At 37.7% G+C, this 13,152-nt stretch overlaps 1 protein-coding gene across 13 annotated transcripts in view; it reads left to right on the top strand.

The window, feature by feature from the left end:
• SCEL (sciellin) overlaps positions 1 to 13,152 on the top strand; it is a 113,340-nt gene that overhangs the window by 20,610 nt on the left and 79,578 nt on the right. For 12 of the 13 annotated variants that reach the window (XM_033177489.1, XM_033177487.1, XM_033177495.1 and 9 more), the window contains exons 3-8: positions 180 to 297; positions 3,343 to 3,402; positions 7,280 to 7,348; positions 11,190 to 11,258; positions 11,836 to 11,874; positions 12,888 to 12,968. In XM_033177489.1, the coding sequence (XP_033033380.1) occupies positions 180 to 297; positions 3,343 to 3,402; positions 7,280 to 7,348; positions 11,190 to 11,258; positions 11,836 to 11,874; positions 12,888 to 12,968 (436 nt within the window). The remainder of the gene's footprint in view (positions 1 to 179; positions 298 to 3,342; positions 3,403 to 7,279; positions 7,349 to 11,189; positions 11,259 to 11,835; positions 11,875 to 12,887; positions 12,969 to 13,152) is intronic. The other variant, XM_033177492.1, reaches the window with a different exon arrangement.

Genomic DNA, 13,152 nt, shown 5'->3' with positions numbered 1-13,152 from the left:
TGGGGTGTGGGATCTGTTCTTTCTTGCTGGTGCATCCTACTTTGAATCAGTACTGGACTTGCCAGCCTAGAAGACTGATGCTGGCCAATCAGTTGTGCCTCTCAGGATTTTCAGGTTAACAAGCCCACGCTCAACTCCACACTATTACATCTTCCAGTCTTTCATGTTTCTGTTGATAGAGATGAAGAGCACCACTGTGGGAACCACACGGAAGCAGCAGGATTTTCACGAGGTGAACAAAAGAAGAACTTTCTTACAGGATAACAGTTGGATAAAGAAACGCCCTGAAGAAGAAAAGTAAGCTGGTGTGGAGCGTGATAGGTGGATGGAGGGGCAGACAGAGGCATTCTCTGTTTGGGAAGCTAATGCTCATCTGAAAAGTGAATGCTTTTCTCCTGAAACACTTTGTTGCATGGTCTAATTTTTGGTAAGACTTAGTAAGCATAAATAGGTTACACATCAGAGTTTCAAGAATATCTCTGCCATTTTAAATATCCACATACATAAGAGAATGTGAGTCATTACTGAGAGAGAGCCTGGTTATTACCTAGGATAGATGTTTGTGCTTACTTGGTAAATTGAAAAGAAAACACGACTTTCCAGTTTCCACAAAGGTAACAGTTAATCTATGATTGGACAATTCCTGCTATGTTGATCATGTCAGCTGAAATAAACAAAAATAGTATAATTCCAAATTTAGTATATAAAATTTTGATATGTACAAGAGAAATTTAAAAATTTACCAACTTATTTTAGTGTCATCTACTTCTAGGTACTGGGAAGGTGGGATATATGGTATTACTTTGTAAGTACTTACCACCAACAAAATTTTGTTTGTTTTGAGCATTACTTCTACTAGCTGAGAGGTTTAAAGATTTGAAAACTATGGCCACAGGCATATAGCCTCATTGCCAATATAGATTTGCAATAGGTATTTGTCCAGCCCGGATATATACGATGTGTGTATGTTATAAATTATGTAGACATTTTATAATTTCTTTATTATTAAGCTTGATGTTGGATACTTTATGTATAAAGCACCACTAATTTTACAATAAAACACAAGGTAGGTGTTATATCTCCTGATTTTACAGAAGAGGGATCTGAGCTCAGAGAAGCTAAGTAACTTGTCTAGTGGCACATAGCTATTTAGTGGTAGAGATGAGATTTTAACATGGTTCATTGTTTTTCCATTACACAAATGTTTCTCAACCAGGGACAATTTTACCTCCAGGAGACATTTGGCAAGGTTGGAAGACATTTTTGTTGTTAAAATTGGGGAGTGCTTCTGGTATTTAATGTGCAGAGAACAGGGATGCTGGTAAAAATCCTATAAATCACAGGACAGCTCTCACACAAAAAATTATCAAACCCAAAGTGTCAACAGTCCTGAAGTTGGGAAATCTTGCATTATAGGATACTTACTCTAAACTATCTACAAACTGTGCAGATATGGTTATTTGAGGGTCATTCATGTAAATGTTAAATTTAAAATATCTATTAATTTCTGTTATTGAATATTATTATTTCAAGGAAATATACAGGAGTTTAGAGATTTAGAGACTCACACTAACTTTTGGAGTTAGCACTATTGGACAATAATCATTTCCTTCCGTGAAACAGCGTTTATTGCTTCTGTCAGAGCAATTCCAATTTTCTGTAGTGATAGTGTCATGTCAAATGTAGACCATACATTTTGGATTGCCAATATTTACACAGACGAGTGAAGACAGAACATATAAGACAAATCACAGTTGGGAGGAATGTTGCTTTTATGCCAGGCATGCCTCCCCAAGAAAACCCAGGGAAGCCAACTTGGATGGCATAGGAGCTGCTGAATGAAGGGAAAATTGGCTTTGATGCTTCCCTGATTTTCCCTGGCCCGGTTCTGGGCTGTGTGTTATAATTCTGCCTCAGATAAAAACATGCCTGGTATCTGCTGCTCTTTCAAAAGTTTCAGTAAGAGATATGGAGGAAGGTAGGAACGTTCTCTTGGGGTCTTTGAGAGTATATATTTGCTGGCATTGTTTCACTTTTACTGTTCATCTTTCTATTTAATTGTCTACTACAGTTCTTTTATAGCTTCACTAAAAATGGTACCAGAGGCCGGGCGTGGTGGCTCAGGCCTGTAATCCCAGCACTTTGGGAGGCTAAGGTGGGCAAGTCAGGAGTTCGAGACCAGCCTGGCCAACATGAAGAAACCCCATCTCCACTTTAAAAACACAAAAATTAGCTGGGCGTGATGGCGGGCACCTGTAATCCCAGCTACTCGGGAGGCTGAGACAGGAGAATTGCTTGAACCCGGGAGGCAGAGGTTGCAGTGAGCAAAGATATTGCACCACTGCATTCCAGCCTGGAAGACAGTGCAAGACTCTGTCAAAAAAAAAAAAGAAAAGAAGAAGTACCAGAGGGTTGAGTAATGTTACTGGAGCATAACCAGGAAATTGTGGTATTTCAGGTTTGGTTGGGTTGACATGAAATAGGTTCAGGTACTTTCTGCCTTGGCTCAAATCCAAAGGCTTCACTACATGTTTTGACATTTCCTGAAAGGGCCTGTACTTTCAGTTCCACTGTACAAAACAAGAATGATATTACTTTGAGATTTTACATATGAAGGTTGATTGCAGGGTTGACCAGTAGGAATAGCAATGGTTTGGAATGAAAAGATCTGGGTCCTAGACCCATGTCTGTTACTTGCTAACCTTGTGGTCTTAGGAAAGCCACAAAATCCCCAATCAATTTTCTCATCTGTGAACTGGATATGACAGTGTCTTCACTGCCTAATTCATAGGATTATTTTAATGATTAACTAGAGCAAACTGTATTCTCATGGTTCAAAAATGGTCTAGGTCTCCTGTGAATTATTAATCTCCTTAACCACAAATATTGGTACTGAGTTTTCCACATTTTATGAAGGAGAACTGTCAAGTCCACCAACATATCCAGACATAATGGGCTTGCTTAAATTTAAACACAATTTGTGGAAAGCTTTTGTATTTGACTTCAAGCCAAAAAGGACTCTTCTAATACATGTGAAGCAAATGGGCTCATATTCCCACAGTCTGATAAAACAAAACACATCACAACACTCATTCATTGTTGAATCATGTGCAAACCTCATGGGATAAATGATCATTTGTACCGACAAACTTGTTTCTTTTCTCATGCTCTTTCAAGTGGTGACTGGTTAAAATAGATACATAATTTTGTGTTCTCACAACTGAAGTAAAATGAATTAACCTTGCCAAAAATTGTGAGCTTGCCCTCATGTCTCTCTCATTTGGTGCTTAGCCAATATTGTGGTAACTTTCTATGTGACATACTTTTGTTCTTTCTTTGCAGAGATGAAAATTATGGTAGGGTGGTGCTCAACCGACATAATTCCCATGATGCATTGGACAGGTGGGTGTTCAGATGTGTTACATCATGAGCAGAAACACAAAGATGATAGTTTTCAGAGAAGACTTGTTTAAGACAGCTGAATATTTTCAGCATGCCTCGGGCTTTCTCCGATGTTCTGGGCATGTGAAGGAGAATCTGTGATATCATCAGAGGTTTCCACAAGGAAACTCTGCCTCTCCAGAACCATGACTTGGAGGCAGAATATAACCAACCCTCTGTGCATCCCACAGAGGTGGTCCTCCTGACAGGCAGAGAAAGGACTCTCATAGAAACACGATCAGATCAGGCAGGGTGCCATGGCTCATGCCTGTAATCCCAAAACTTTGGGAGGCCAAAGTGGGAGGATCACTTGAGCCTAGGGGTTCGAGACCAGCCTGGGTAACATGGCAAGACCCTGTGTCTAAAAAATAAATAAATAAATAAAAAGTTAATTAGCTAGGTGTGATGGTACACACCTGTCATCCCAGCTGCTCCAGGGGCTGAGGTGGGAGGATTGCCTGAGCTTGAGACACTGAGGCTGCAGTGGGCAGTGATGCTCCATTGTACTCCAGCCTGGGTGATGGAAGAAGACCCTATTTCTCAAACAAACAAATGAACAAACAAACAAACAACAACAGCAACATGACCACATTAGATATCTCTGAACCTTAGGGAAAGGAATCCTAAAACACAGAAATAACAACTCCAGAGTTCACTTGCTTTGTGGTACAGTACCTTTCTTTTTGGAAACTCCTGGGCTAGTGGGAAAACATGAACTGATCCTCAGTGGCAAATAGACTGATCAAAGCAACTTAGTAGAAAAATTAAGACAAAACAGTAATCACAATGATGTAAATAATCTCGGATTGATAAAAAATAGAGAATATTGTTACTAAAACACAGCTGTACTCACATACATACAAACAACCACATCCATCAGGAGAACCTAGACACAAGTTTTATCTGGTCTAGTAGCTTGTGTCTGTTTGTCATTAAAATGTAATTAGAAAGGGAGTGTGGATGTCTTCTATGGCATGGATCTTAAAAAGTTAAGCAGACACCTGGGACATGTCTATTTTGGAAACTTTTGTTTATGAATTTCTCTCAACCCTTTTAAACTTTTTAATAATTTTGACCTGTTTTAAGGGTGCTGAGCATATAACCCTCTACACAGAGTTGCCATTTCATTTTCCCGATGCCAGCTTTTTAGTTCATCTGATTTACTGTTCTGTGATCTGGCAGACTCTGCCGAGGCCCTGTCCTTAGTCTTTATGGTTTTGAAGATCAGAGCCTGGTTCTCAGCTGGCTCTGATCTCACCAACAAAGGAAAGGCTCATCATTTGAGTCCAGCCACCTGTGGAAATTGCTGCCTGTATGTTATTCACCTTTCTCTGGAATGATTAAAGAACACAGACCCTTGTGTTTTTTAAGTGTGAAATACGCTTCATATTCTTAATGTACATACAATGTGTTTTAGGTTAACAGGAGCATAATCCCTTTCATGTTTATTTCATATTTTAAATTGTATTGGTTTCCTGAACCCTTCCTTGTGGTTGCCAGCATTGTGGCTAAAGTAGCATATCAGTCTTTTAAGGACCAAAAATCTGTAAGCCCTAGACATTTCCCCTTGACCTATAACTAACATCACAGAATCAATCTCCCTAAAAGAGTTGGGCAGATTGTTTTTCTCCTGGTACTTGCTCAGAGGGTGTCACTTGTCATTTTTCTGCTCTACAGAGGCTGTCTTTACCTTGATGCCCACTCAACAGCCACTTTGGAGCACCCACTATGTGCCAGCATTGTGCCAGGTGCCAGGAATACAAAGATGCATAGAACATAATCTTTGACCTTAAGGAGCTCTTGTATTCATGAAAACATATCCACAAATGAAAATACCAAAGTTTGTCACGGGAAGTGCTATAGTAGAGGTGTGTGAGTGCACTATGGGAATAGAAAGGAGGGGAGACTAACTCTACCTAAATAATCAGAGACCTCACCATGAAAGTGGTCTTTGGTGTTGGTGATGATGCTTGAAGGATTATGAGGAAAAATTTCCCAAATGGGCAAGACTGGCTGGTGGGCATGGAGCAAGGAAAGAAACACTTCCAGCAGAGATGACAATGTGTGCAGAGAGCTGACATGAGTGGGGTCTGAAAATAAAGGAAAATAAATAATATACTGTCATCACCTTAGATAATACCTTCATATTATCCACAATTGGAAAGTCGCTGCTTTCACAGAACTTGCATCCTAGTTGAAAGTGAGGGAGCGGAGAGAATGAAAATAACATGTTGAAACTTGTCTTACTGTGATAAGCAGTAGGAAGACAACAGCCACCAAGAGACATAGTGATAGTGTCTTGGGAGGGGCTGTTTTCTGGAAGGGGTCAGATGGCCCTCCAGCACCTGCTTGCATTTACACATTACACACGATGGTGAACCACGCCATGATTTCACTCTGGGGTTGTATTAAACTTTGGGGGAGTTGTATTTGGCATTTTTCTTCACTTTTTTTCTTGACTCAACTGATACTGTTCCCTCTACCTCTATTCGAAAATGTTCACATCTATTCCACATCTATTTCCCCTCCAAGGCCCAGCTCAAACTGCACTTCATTCCGTAAAGCCTTCTCTGGTTTGCATACCTAGAAATCAGCTTTCTCAACTTAGAACTTCCTTACACCTTACCTAAACCTCTTTTATGGCACTCACTACTTTCTGTCTTTGGAGATACATTCCTGATTTGTTCGTCTTACTCTGTAGATGGCAGCTATAGTTATTTTATTCTAGATTTCCTTATATTTATTAGTACAACAGTGTTGATTAATATAGCAAATGTTACTTTCTCCACTACTAATACAGCAAATATACTTTTTGCACTATTTGTAGTACTTTTTATATTGAATACATCCAAATAGTTGCTTAGTGAAAATATGCCACATCAAGTTTAAAATTAAATCTTTAGTACCTAGTCTTAGTACTTCTTCTAATGCAATACTTTGGATAGGACGGCTTTAAATGATACTTGAAAAAACAAATAATAAATAATGGAGAATTCTCCAAAAAGCTTGCTTGCTTGATATCATAGGGTTATAGGAGGCATTAAACAGGCTTTTTTATGTTTGATCAAGATCATTCTTTTGCTTCCATGATCATGATTCCTTCTATTCAGCCTTCTATCCTCTTTTCTGTTATTTTCTAAATCCCTCCCCCCACTTTTGCTCATCTGTCTTGCCCTCCTCTCTTTGCCCTTGTCTCTCTTCTCCTTCTTCTTGTCACTCTTCTCTCTTCCTCTTTTCCTCCTACCCTTCCCTTCTCTTGCTTCCCACTTTCTCCTTTTCATTTTCCCCAGCTTTTCCTGTTTCCTTCCTTTCCTTTCTTTGCTGTCTTTCCCCTCCTTCTCCCTGTAAGTTCCCTTCTTTCAACCCTGTCCACGGTGCTGAATATTAAACAAAGCATTTACGGATTTAGTCCATGGTGCTGGTTTATGGCACTGCTAAAATTCTGCAAACAAAATATAGTTGAGTATAAAAGATTGAGTTCCTATTATGTAGAAATAAACAACATTGACAAGAGTACATATTAGTTATTAACCATTTTGCGTGTTGTGTTGTTTGTTGTGTTGTATGATTTACATATCTTTATCCCTAATTTGAGTATGTTACATTGTTGTTTGAAATAATTGAAGCCAGAGAAGAATCTTTTATTAGCATAGGATATTGGATTTTCCATAATTTATTCCATCCAAGTTGGAAGATTTGGGTACTCCAAATCTATGTCTCCTTGGTAACGTGTACATTTCCTACTCAAATAGGTCAAAATATTGCCATATGTATGATAGGTTTTATAAACTTTTTTTATAATTATTTGATTTTTTTTTGGTAATTATTTTTGCTACAGGAAAGTAAATGAGAGAGATGTGTCAAAAGCTACAATTAGTCGGTATAGTTCTGATGACACTTTGGACAGGTAAGGTTCTTTTGAACCATGTAAGTAGAATGCATGACATATGAAATTCCTTTTCTTATAAAGTTATGAAGAATTTAAGCGTTTACCAAAATAAGGTTTGAATTGCTGGTATTTTATTCCCAGGGGTGGAGGGCTCTAAGAATTGAATTACTTTCTTCAAATCTCACTAAATCTTGACTAGATGCATTTCTAAAATCTTGCTAATAGTAGGTTGATGTGAACAATTCTTAGAGACACTGATTTGCGTACAGCTAGGGTGAGTACTGCGCAGAATCTGTTAGTTCAATTTAAAATGAAGAATATAGGGTTTTTTTGTGAATATGTGTAATTCTTGTTCCAACATTTGGTTCTTCCACAGTGATGGTGGAAAAACATCAGTCCGTGCAACTGCTTTATGGAGAGACTGTAAATTTTAATAATGCAATAGTTTCAATACACTCCAGGACAGAGACATTAGCTCTTTACTTTCTCTTTAGAAAGTGAAAATACTCTTTCGACACTGGAGTCTCCATAGGGCTGATAGAATGAGTCCAACGTGTGTGCCTGCTGTTAGTTCCTTCTTACATGGAGGGAAAGCGCTCATCTCTACAGGGAAAATAGGGCAACTTCTATTCAGGTTGAAGTATAAATGCCACAAATCACATTTTTAGCTTAGATATGGTAGAGATGCTTAGTAAGCAGAAGTAAAGGACAAAGTTAGCATCTTTAATAGGAGTCTTTTGGACTCCTATTAAATAGGTACCATGAATACCCAAAGCCAGTGCTAGTTGAGTTTACTCCTTGCAGCTAAAGATGTGCTGCAATTGTAGGCAAAAATGGCACCTACTGGGTTTTAAGAAAATACATGGTAACTTACAGCATCCAGTAGATTCTAAACTCAGACGGTGCCAGTGTTGATTAATGTAACAAATGTATATACCTTCTGCACTATTCCTAGGCTTTCAAGTCAGTCACCCTAATAGAGGACAATCAACACTGGTATCCTAAAGAGTTGGTCTTTCTCTTTTAAAAATTATCATCCTTGTCAAAAATGAGTTTGTAGTATATGTACAAGACCTCATCTCCACAACGGTGCATAGAGAAGAGGTAGATAAAATACCTCTGTCCATTCATCCTGGACTTGCAGATGGTTAATTGAAGAAGGAAACCTTATTTCTAGGAATGAATTTTAAAGTGAGATAATTGAGCCTCAGGTAAGGTGGAAGACCTAAGCTTTTGTAGGTTATGTGTCTGAACGTTTATGTCAGGTCTGCTGAGACACCGCCTACAAATGCTGGAAATAGACTAGACCTCGCAGGCAATGTAGTTAGGTCATTCTCAGCCTTAGTTATAAATTAGAACCACTGACGGAGCTCTTAAACTTTATTGGTGCCTTCTATCCTACTACCCCTCACTCCTCAAATTCTGATTTAATTAGCCTGAGGTGGAACTCAAGCATTTTTTTCAAGCTTATAAAGTAATTCTATGTGCAGCTGAGATTCAGAATCACCAATATATCCCAAGCCCTTCATTTTATACCCTCGAAAGCAGGCCCAGAGATTACATGATTTATTTATACACTTTAGTGGTATGTTTGGAAAAAGTATTCTGGCAGCTCATTCCCAAGGTACTAGATGTGGAAATAGCTTTCAGGAAGAGAACACAGGCGTCAGTAAAGAAAGGCAAGTCCTGTTAGCAGGAGCCGAACTTCTGTAATGTAGGCCACTCCAAAATGTAAGACATGAAATAATTTTAGGAGGAGGATGATCAAATATATCTGGTATGTGTGCATTTGCATTTTAATAATGATGCAGATAAATTGTTTTAATGAATATGAGAAAATTACTGGGTTTGCATTTGAAAAGTTCCTTTTAAAATGTACTTATGTGTGTAAAAGACGAGGTGTGAAAAAGAAACATAAACAAACATGTATGTAGCATGCAGAGATAGTGGGTTATAACTAATTTGGAAAACCTAGGTTAGGAGGCCCCCTAGTGCTCCATTGTGAAAGTATAACTTTTCCTTCAGCTTTTCCGATCATGTTGCTAATTACATTGTTGGGTATTCCAAGTCTCCAAAACCGATTTTTATTAAAATAACCTAATTTATATCACTAGTTGACAGAAATTTAATTTCCAGGATAAATACAAAATTAATATCCCCCAGCAATATGAAGTCAACATACATATTGAAATGGTGGTTTAGAGTTCTCTCCATTACCATTGATAGACTTATCCCCTAGGTAGCATGAAAGTGATTGTGAGAGGTGAAGAATAAAGACTAAAGGAAGATGTGTAAACCTCATATATGAGTTTTGGGAACAATCATACTACAGAATCGAATATATGACATTGGATCCCAGTGAATGACTTGGGAGATAGACTACTTTCTATTTGTGTTGCCAAGAGAAAGCCACACAATGACTCTGAGACTCCATTTCTTTATCTATAAAATGAAAATCATTATACCTACCTTGCAGGGATGTTCTGGAGAGTAGAGAAAGCATATCAAATGACCAGCAAACAGTAGTAGGTATGAGACAAGGAAAGAAGGAACAGGGGCTGAAGTTATGAGATCTCACCATTGGCAGAGAATGATAACCTTCCTTATTTGTCCTTTCTAACTCAAGAAGCAGATGAACACAGCTTTTCTAGATCTATGAGATTAGAATGGTTAAAATCTCTAATGATCATTTGGACTCATTACATGTATTAGTCAAAGTAAACTAATTTGTCAAGGTAGAGTAACTTTTTAACAAGTCTGCTTCCTCTCTTCCAAATCTAGATGGTTTAACACACTAAAAGGTACTGCTTGACACATCAGAGTCCAATGTGATTTGCTGGAGTCCATGAAGTGACTCAGGGACCTAAGTTCTTTCCATATTTTAATGCTGCCATCTTTATGCTGCCATGCATACCAAAGCCATAGTAGAAGGGGGAAGAAAGAACACGGAAGATCACCAGGAGGTTTTACAATGGGTCTGGAAGTGGCAGATAACACATCTGCCCACACTCTTTAGTCTAGAGCTCAATCACATGGTCCCAATTTAATTGCAATGAAGGTTGGGAAATGTGGTCTCCCTGATTGCTCAGAAAGAAAAGAAAATGTGTTTGGCAAACATATAATATTGTTTATGCCACAAACCATTAAAAAAATAAAAAAGCATTTCATTGACACCTTTCACTGACTTAGGAAGTACTGTCATTGACAAGATATATCATTAGACAATAATGAAAATGAAAATAGTTAATGAGTTAAATGCTCGACAAGTCAGAAAGACAAACAGGCAAAAGGCATAACACTTTTAATATTTCAGGCTGGGCGCAGTGGCTCACACCTGTAATCTCAGCACTTTAGGATGTGGAGGCGGGTGGGTTACCTGAAGTCAAGAGTTCAAGACTAGTGTGGCCAACGTGGTGAAACATCTTCTCTACTAAAACTACAAAAATTAACTGGGCGTGGGGGTGAGTGGCTATAGTTCCAGTTACTCAGGAGGCTGAAGCAGTAGAATAGTTTGAACCCTGTGGGTGGAGGTTGCAGTGAGCTGAGATCACACTACTGCACTCCCGCCTGGGTGACAGAGCAAGATTCTGTCTCAAAAAATAAAATAAAATAAAATAAAATAAAATAAAATAAAATAATAAAATAAAAATTTCAAACTCTATTAAAACAATGTCATAAGTAGATTTTGTCATAAGTAATTTCTTTTTATTTAAAAATTTTCTAAAATGTAACACTTGAAAAATAGTTCTCTTTACGGGAGAAAGGTTATGTTGTAAAGCTATTCTAGCATGAAAATGGTCTGAAAGGAGTTTGACAATTTAAATGTTTATTCAGACTTTTGTCTTGTTTCTTTATAAAGGATCTCAGACAGAAATGATGCTGCTAAAACATATAAGGCCAATACCTTGGATAAACAACTAACCAATAGGTACCAGTATCTACTAACTATGGGAAAGGCTCAAGTATAATATTTTTCTAAGTGTTACCTATGTACTTGCAATTCTTCAATCCTATTTAATATCTTTCTGTAAATTCCTAGTCTCTATATTTTTATTGCAGAATTCAGGAGTAAAAATCATTACTCCTGTGCATGGCTAGAATAAAATCTTGTTGTTTAGCTTAAAAATCAAGAGCACTAGTAGCTCCAAATCACCATTCTTACCACATTTATGTTTCTGTTTAAGTTGTCCTGGTGGCAAAATTATGAAATAGGTGCAAATGCAAATTTTACATTATTATTGTTAAGGAAAATTACTGAATCCAACAAATAAAAACACTGGGCTTAAATGACACTAAATTTTCAGAAGAAAAAAAATTCTTTGGACTCTAGTACAAGAGACAAAATCATGAAATGATCTTATGAAATTTATTAAAATATAATACTTTCTATTTCTTTCTCTCACCATTGTCTAACTTTTAATAACTCTAAATTCAAGAATAATTCCAAATAGATGCAAATGTTCATTCTTCATTGTTCAAACTTTGCTTTCTTTCTCTTTTACCAGGAGCACGTCCATGTTTAGATCACCGGAAGTAACAAAGTTGTATGTATTCTTTCTAATTGTATTATATTTCTTTTTATGTGTTCAAGAAAAACCAGGGAAAACCACCTCAGGCCAATTTTATTGGAGTACAGCCATGCCCCTATTGCTCTGGCAGAGTTGAGTAGTAGAAGACAATACCAAAATGGTCTGCAAAGGTCCAAATGTGACTATCTGGACTTTTGCAGAAAAAAAGATTTCCAATCATTACTCGAACCAAACAACAAAACTTAGGTGATCCTTTCTTTCTTCTTCTTTATTAAAATCTAGACTCCTTATTTTTTCCCCCACAGGACTTTTCTTCTCTCTACTCCCACAATAATTAACCCTTCCTCCACATCTCACTTCCTTCCCTACCCACCCTTCACATCTACGCCTCCTCCTTCAGAGAAAATTGAGTTGGGAAATCAGAGGGTGAGCTAAAAATCTATTTAAATGAAATACATTTTCCCTGGAGTGTACTATTGGTGGTTACAAGCAGCCCAAATCAGACATATTTGTAAACCTATTTTATTTTTGAATTCCTATTTATGTATAAAGTGATTTATACACTGGATCACACCTCTCAGAGCTTGCAACGGGCCTGGGTCACTTCCATTTTTGAGGATCTGCATATATGAATAAATGCTAGATAGAGACTTAAGATGGTATGATTTTTAAATTTTTCTAATGCAAAAAACTGCAACATAATTAGTCACAATACAATCACAGGAATAAAAGAAATCTGAATCTGTAGCATGCCAGAATTGATTGGTGTGAATTTCAGACAGTTAATGTCATTTTATGAATCACTTCTTTATTCCTTTAGTTTTAGCTGGTTCTATGAGAACCTGACAACTTCTAAAATATGTCAACTAAGGGAGAAGATTTTTGGCTGTTTTTCCATCCTCAAGTGAAACATTTTATGATGAACAGAGAGCAGGCAGGAATATGAGTAGAATTTAAGACTTTTCAAAGGTAGGCTGAAATGAAAAAGTTTGAGAGTGTGATTAACTGTTGTTCTTGTCATTAAACAGGCAACCTGGCGGTTCATTGAATGCAAACACCTCCAACACCGTAGCATCCACTTCTGCTACTACTCCTGTAAAAAAGAAGAGGTACAATGAACTCACTGTGTCTGCCTCTTGCTGATATACTATGAAAGACTGTTCTTTATTAATTTCTGAAGCAAGTCATCCACCAAACTCCCAGGCAGCATTAGAAAGCTTCCTCCTCTCTTTGGCGGGGATCCAGCATCTACATTCTGCTGTTCCCGAACTTCAGCTCTTTCCCCCAACAATC

This window comes from Trachypithecus francoisi, unplaced genomic scaffold, assembly GCF_009764315.1.
Source record: "Trachypithecus francoisi isolate TF-2019V2 unplaced genomic scaffold, Tfra_2.0 Lachesis_group18, whole genome shotgun sequence".
In the NCBI taxonomy this organism is placed as follows: Eukaryota; Metazoa; Chordata; class Mammalia; order Primates; family Cercopithecidae; genus Trachypithecus; species Trachypithecus francoisi.
The sequence above is the reverse complement of the archived record's forward strand: the minus strand, read 5'-3'. Positions and strand labels throughout refer to the sequence as shown.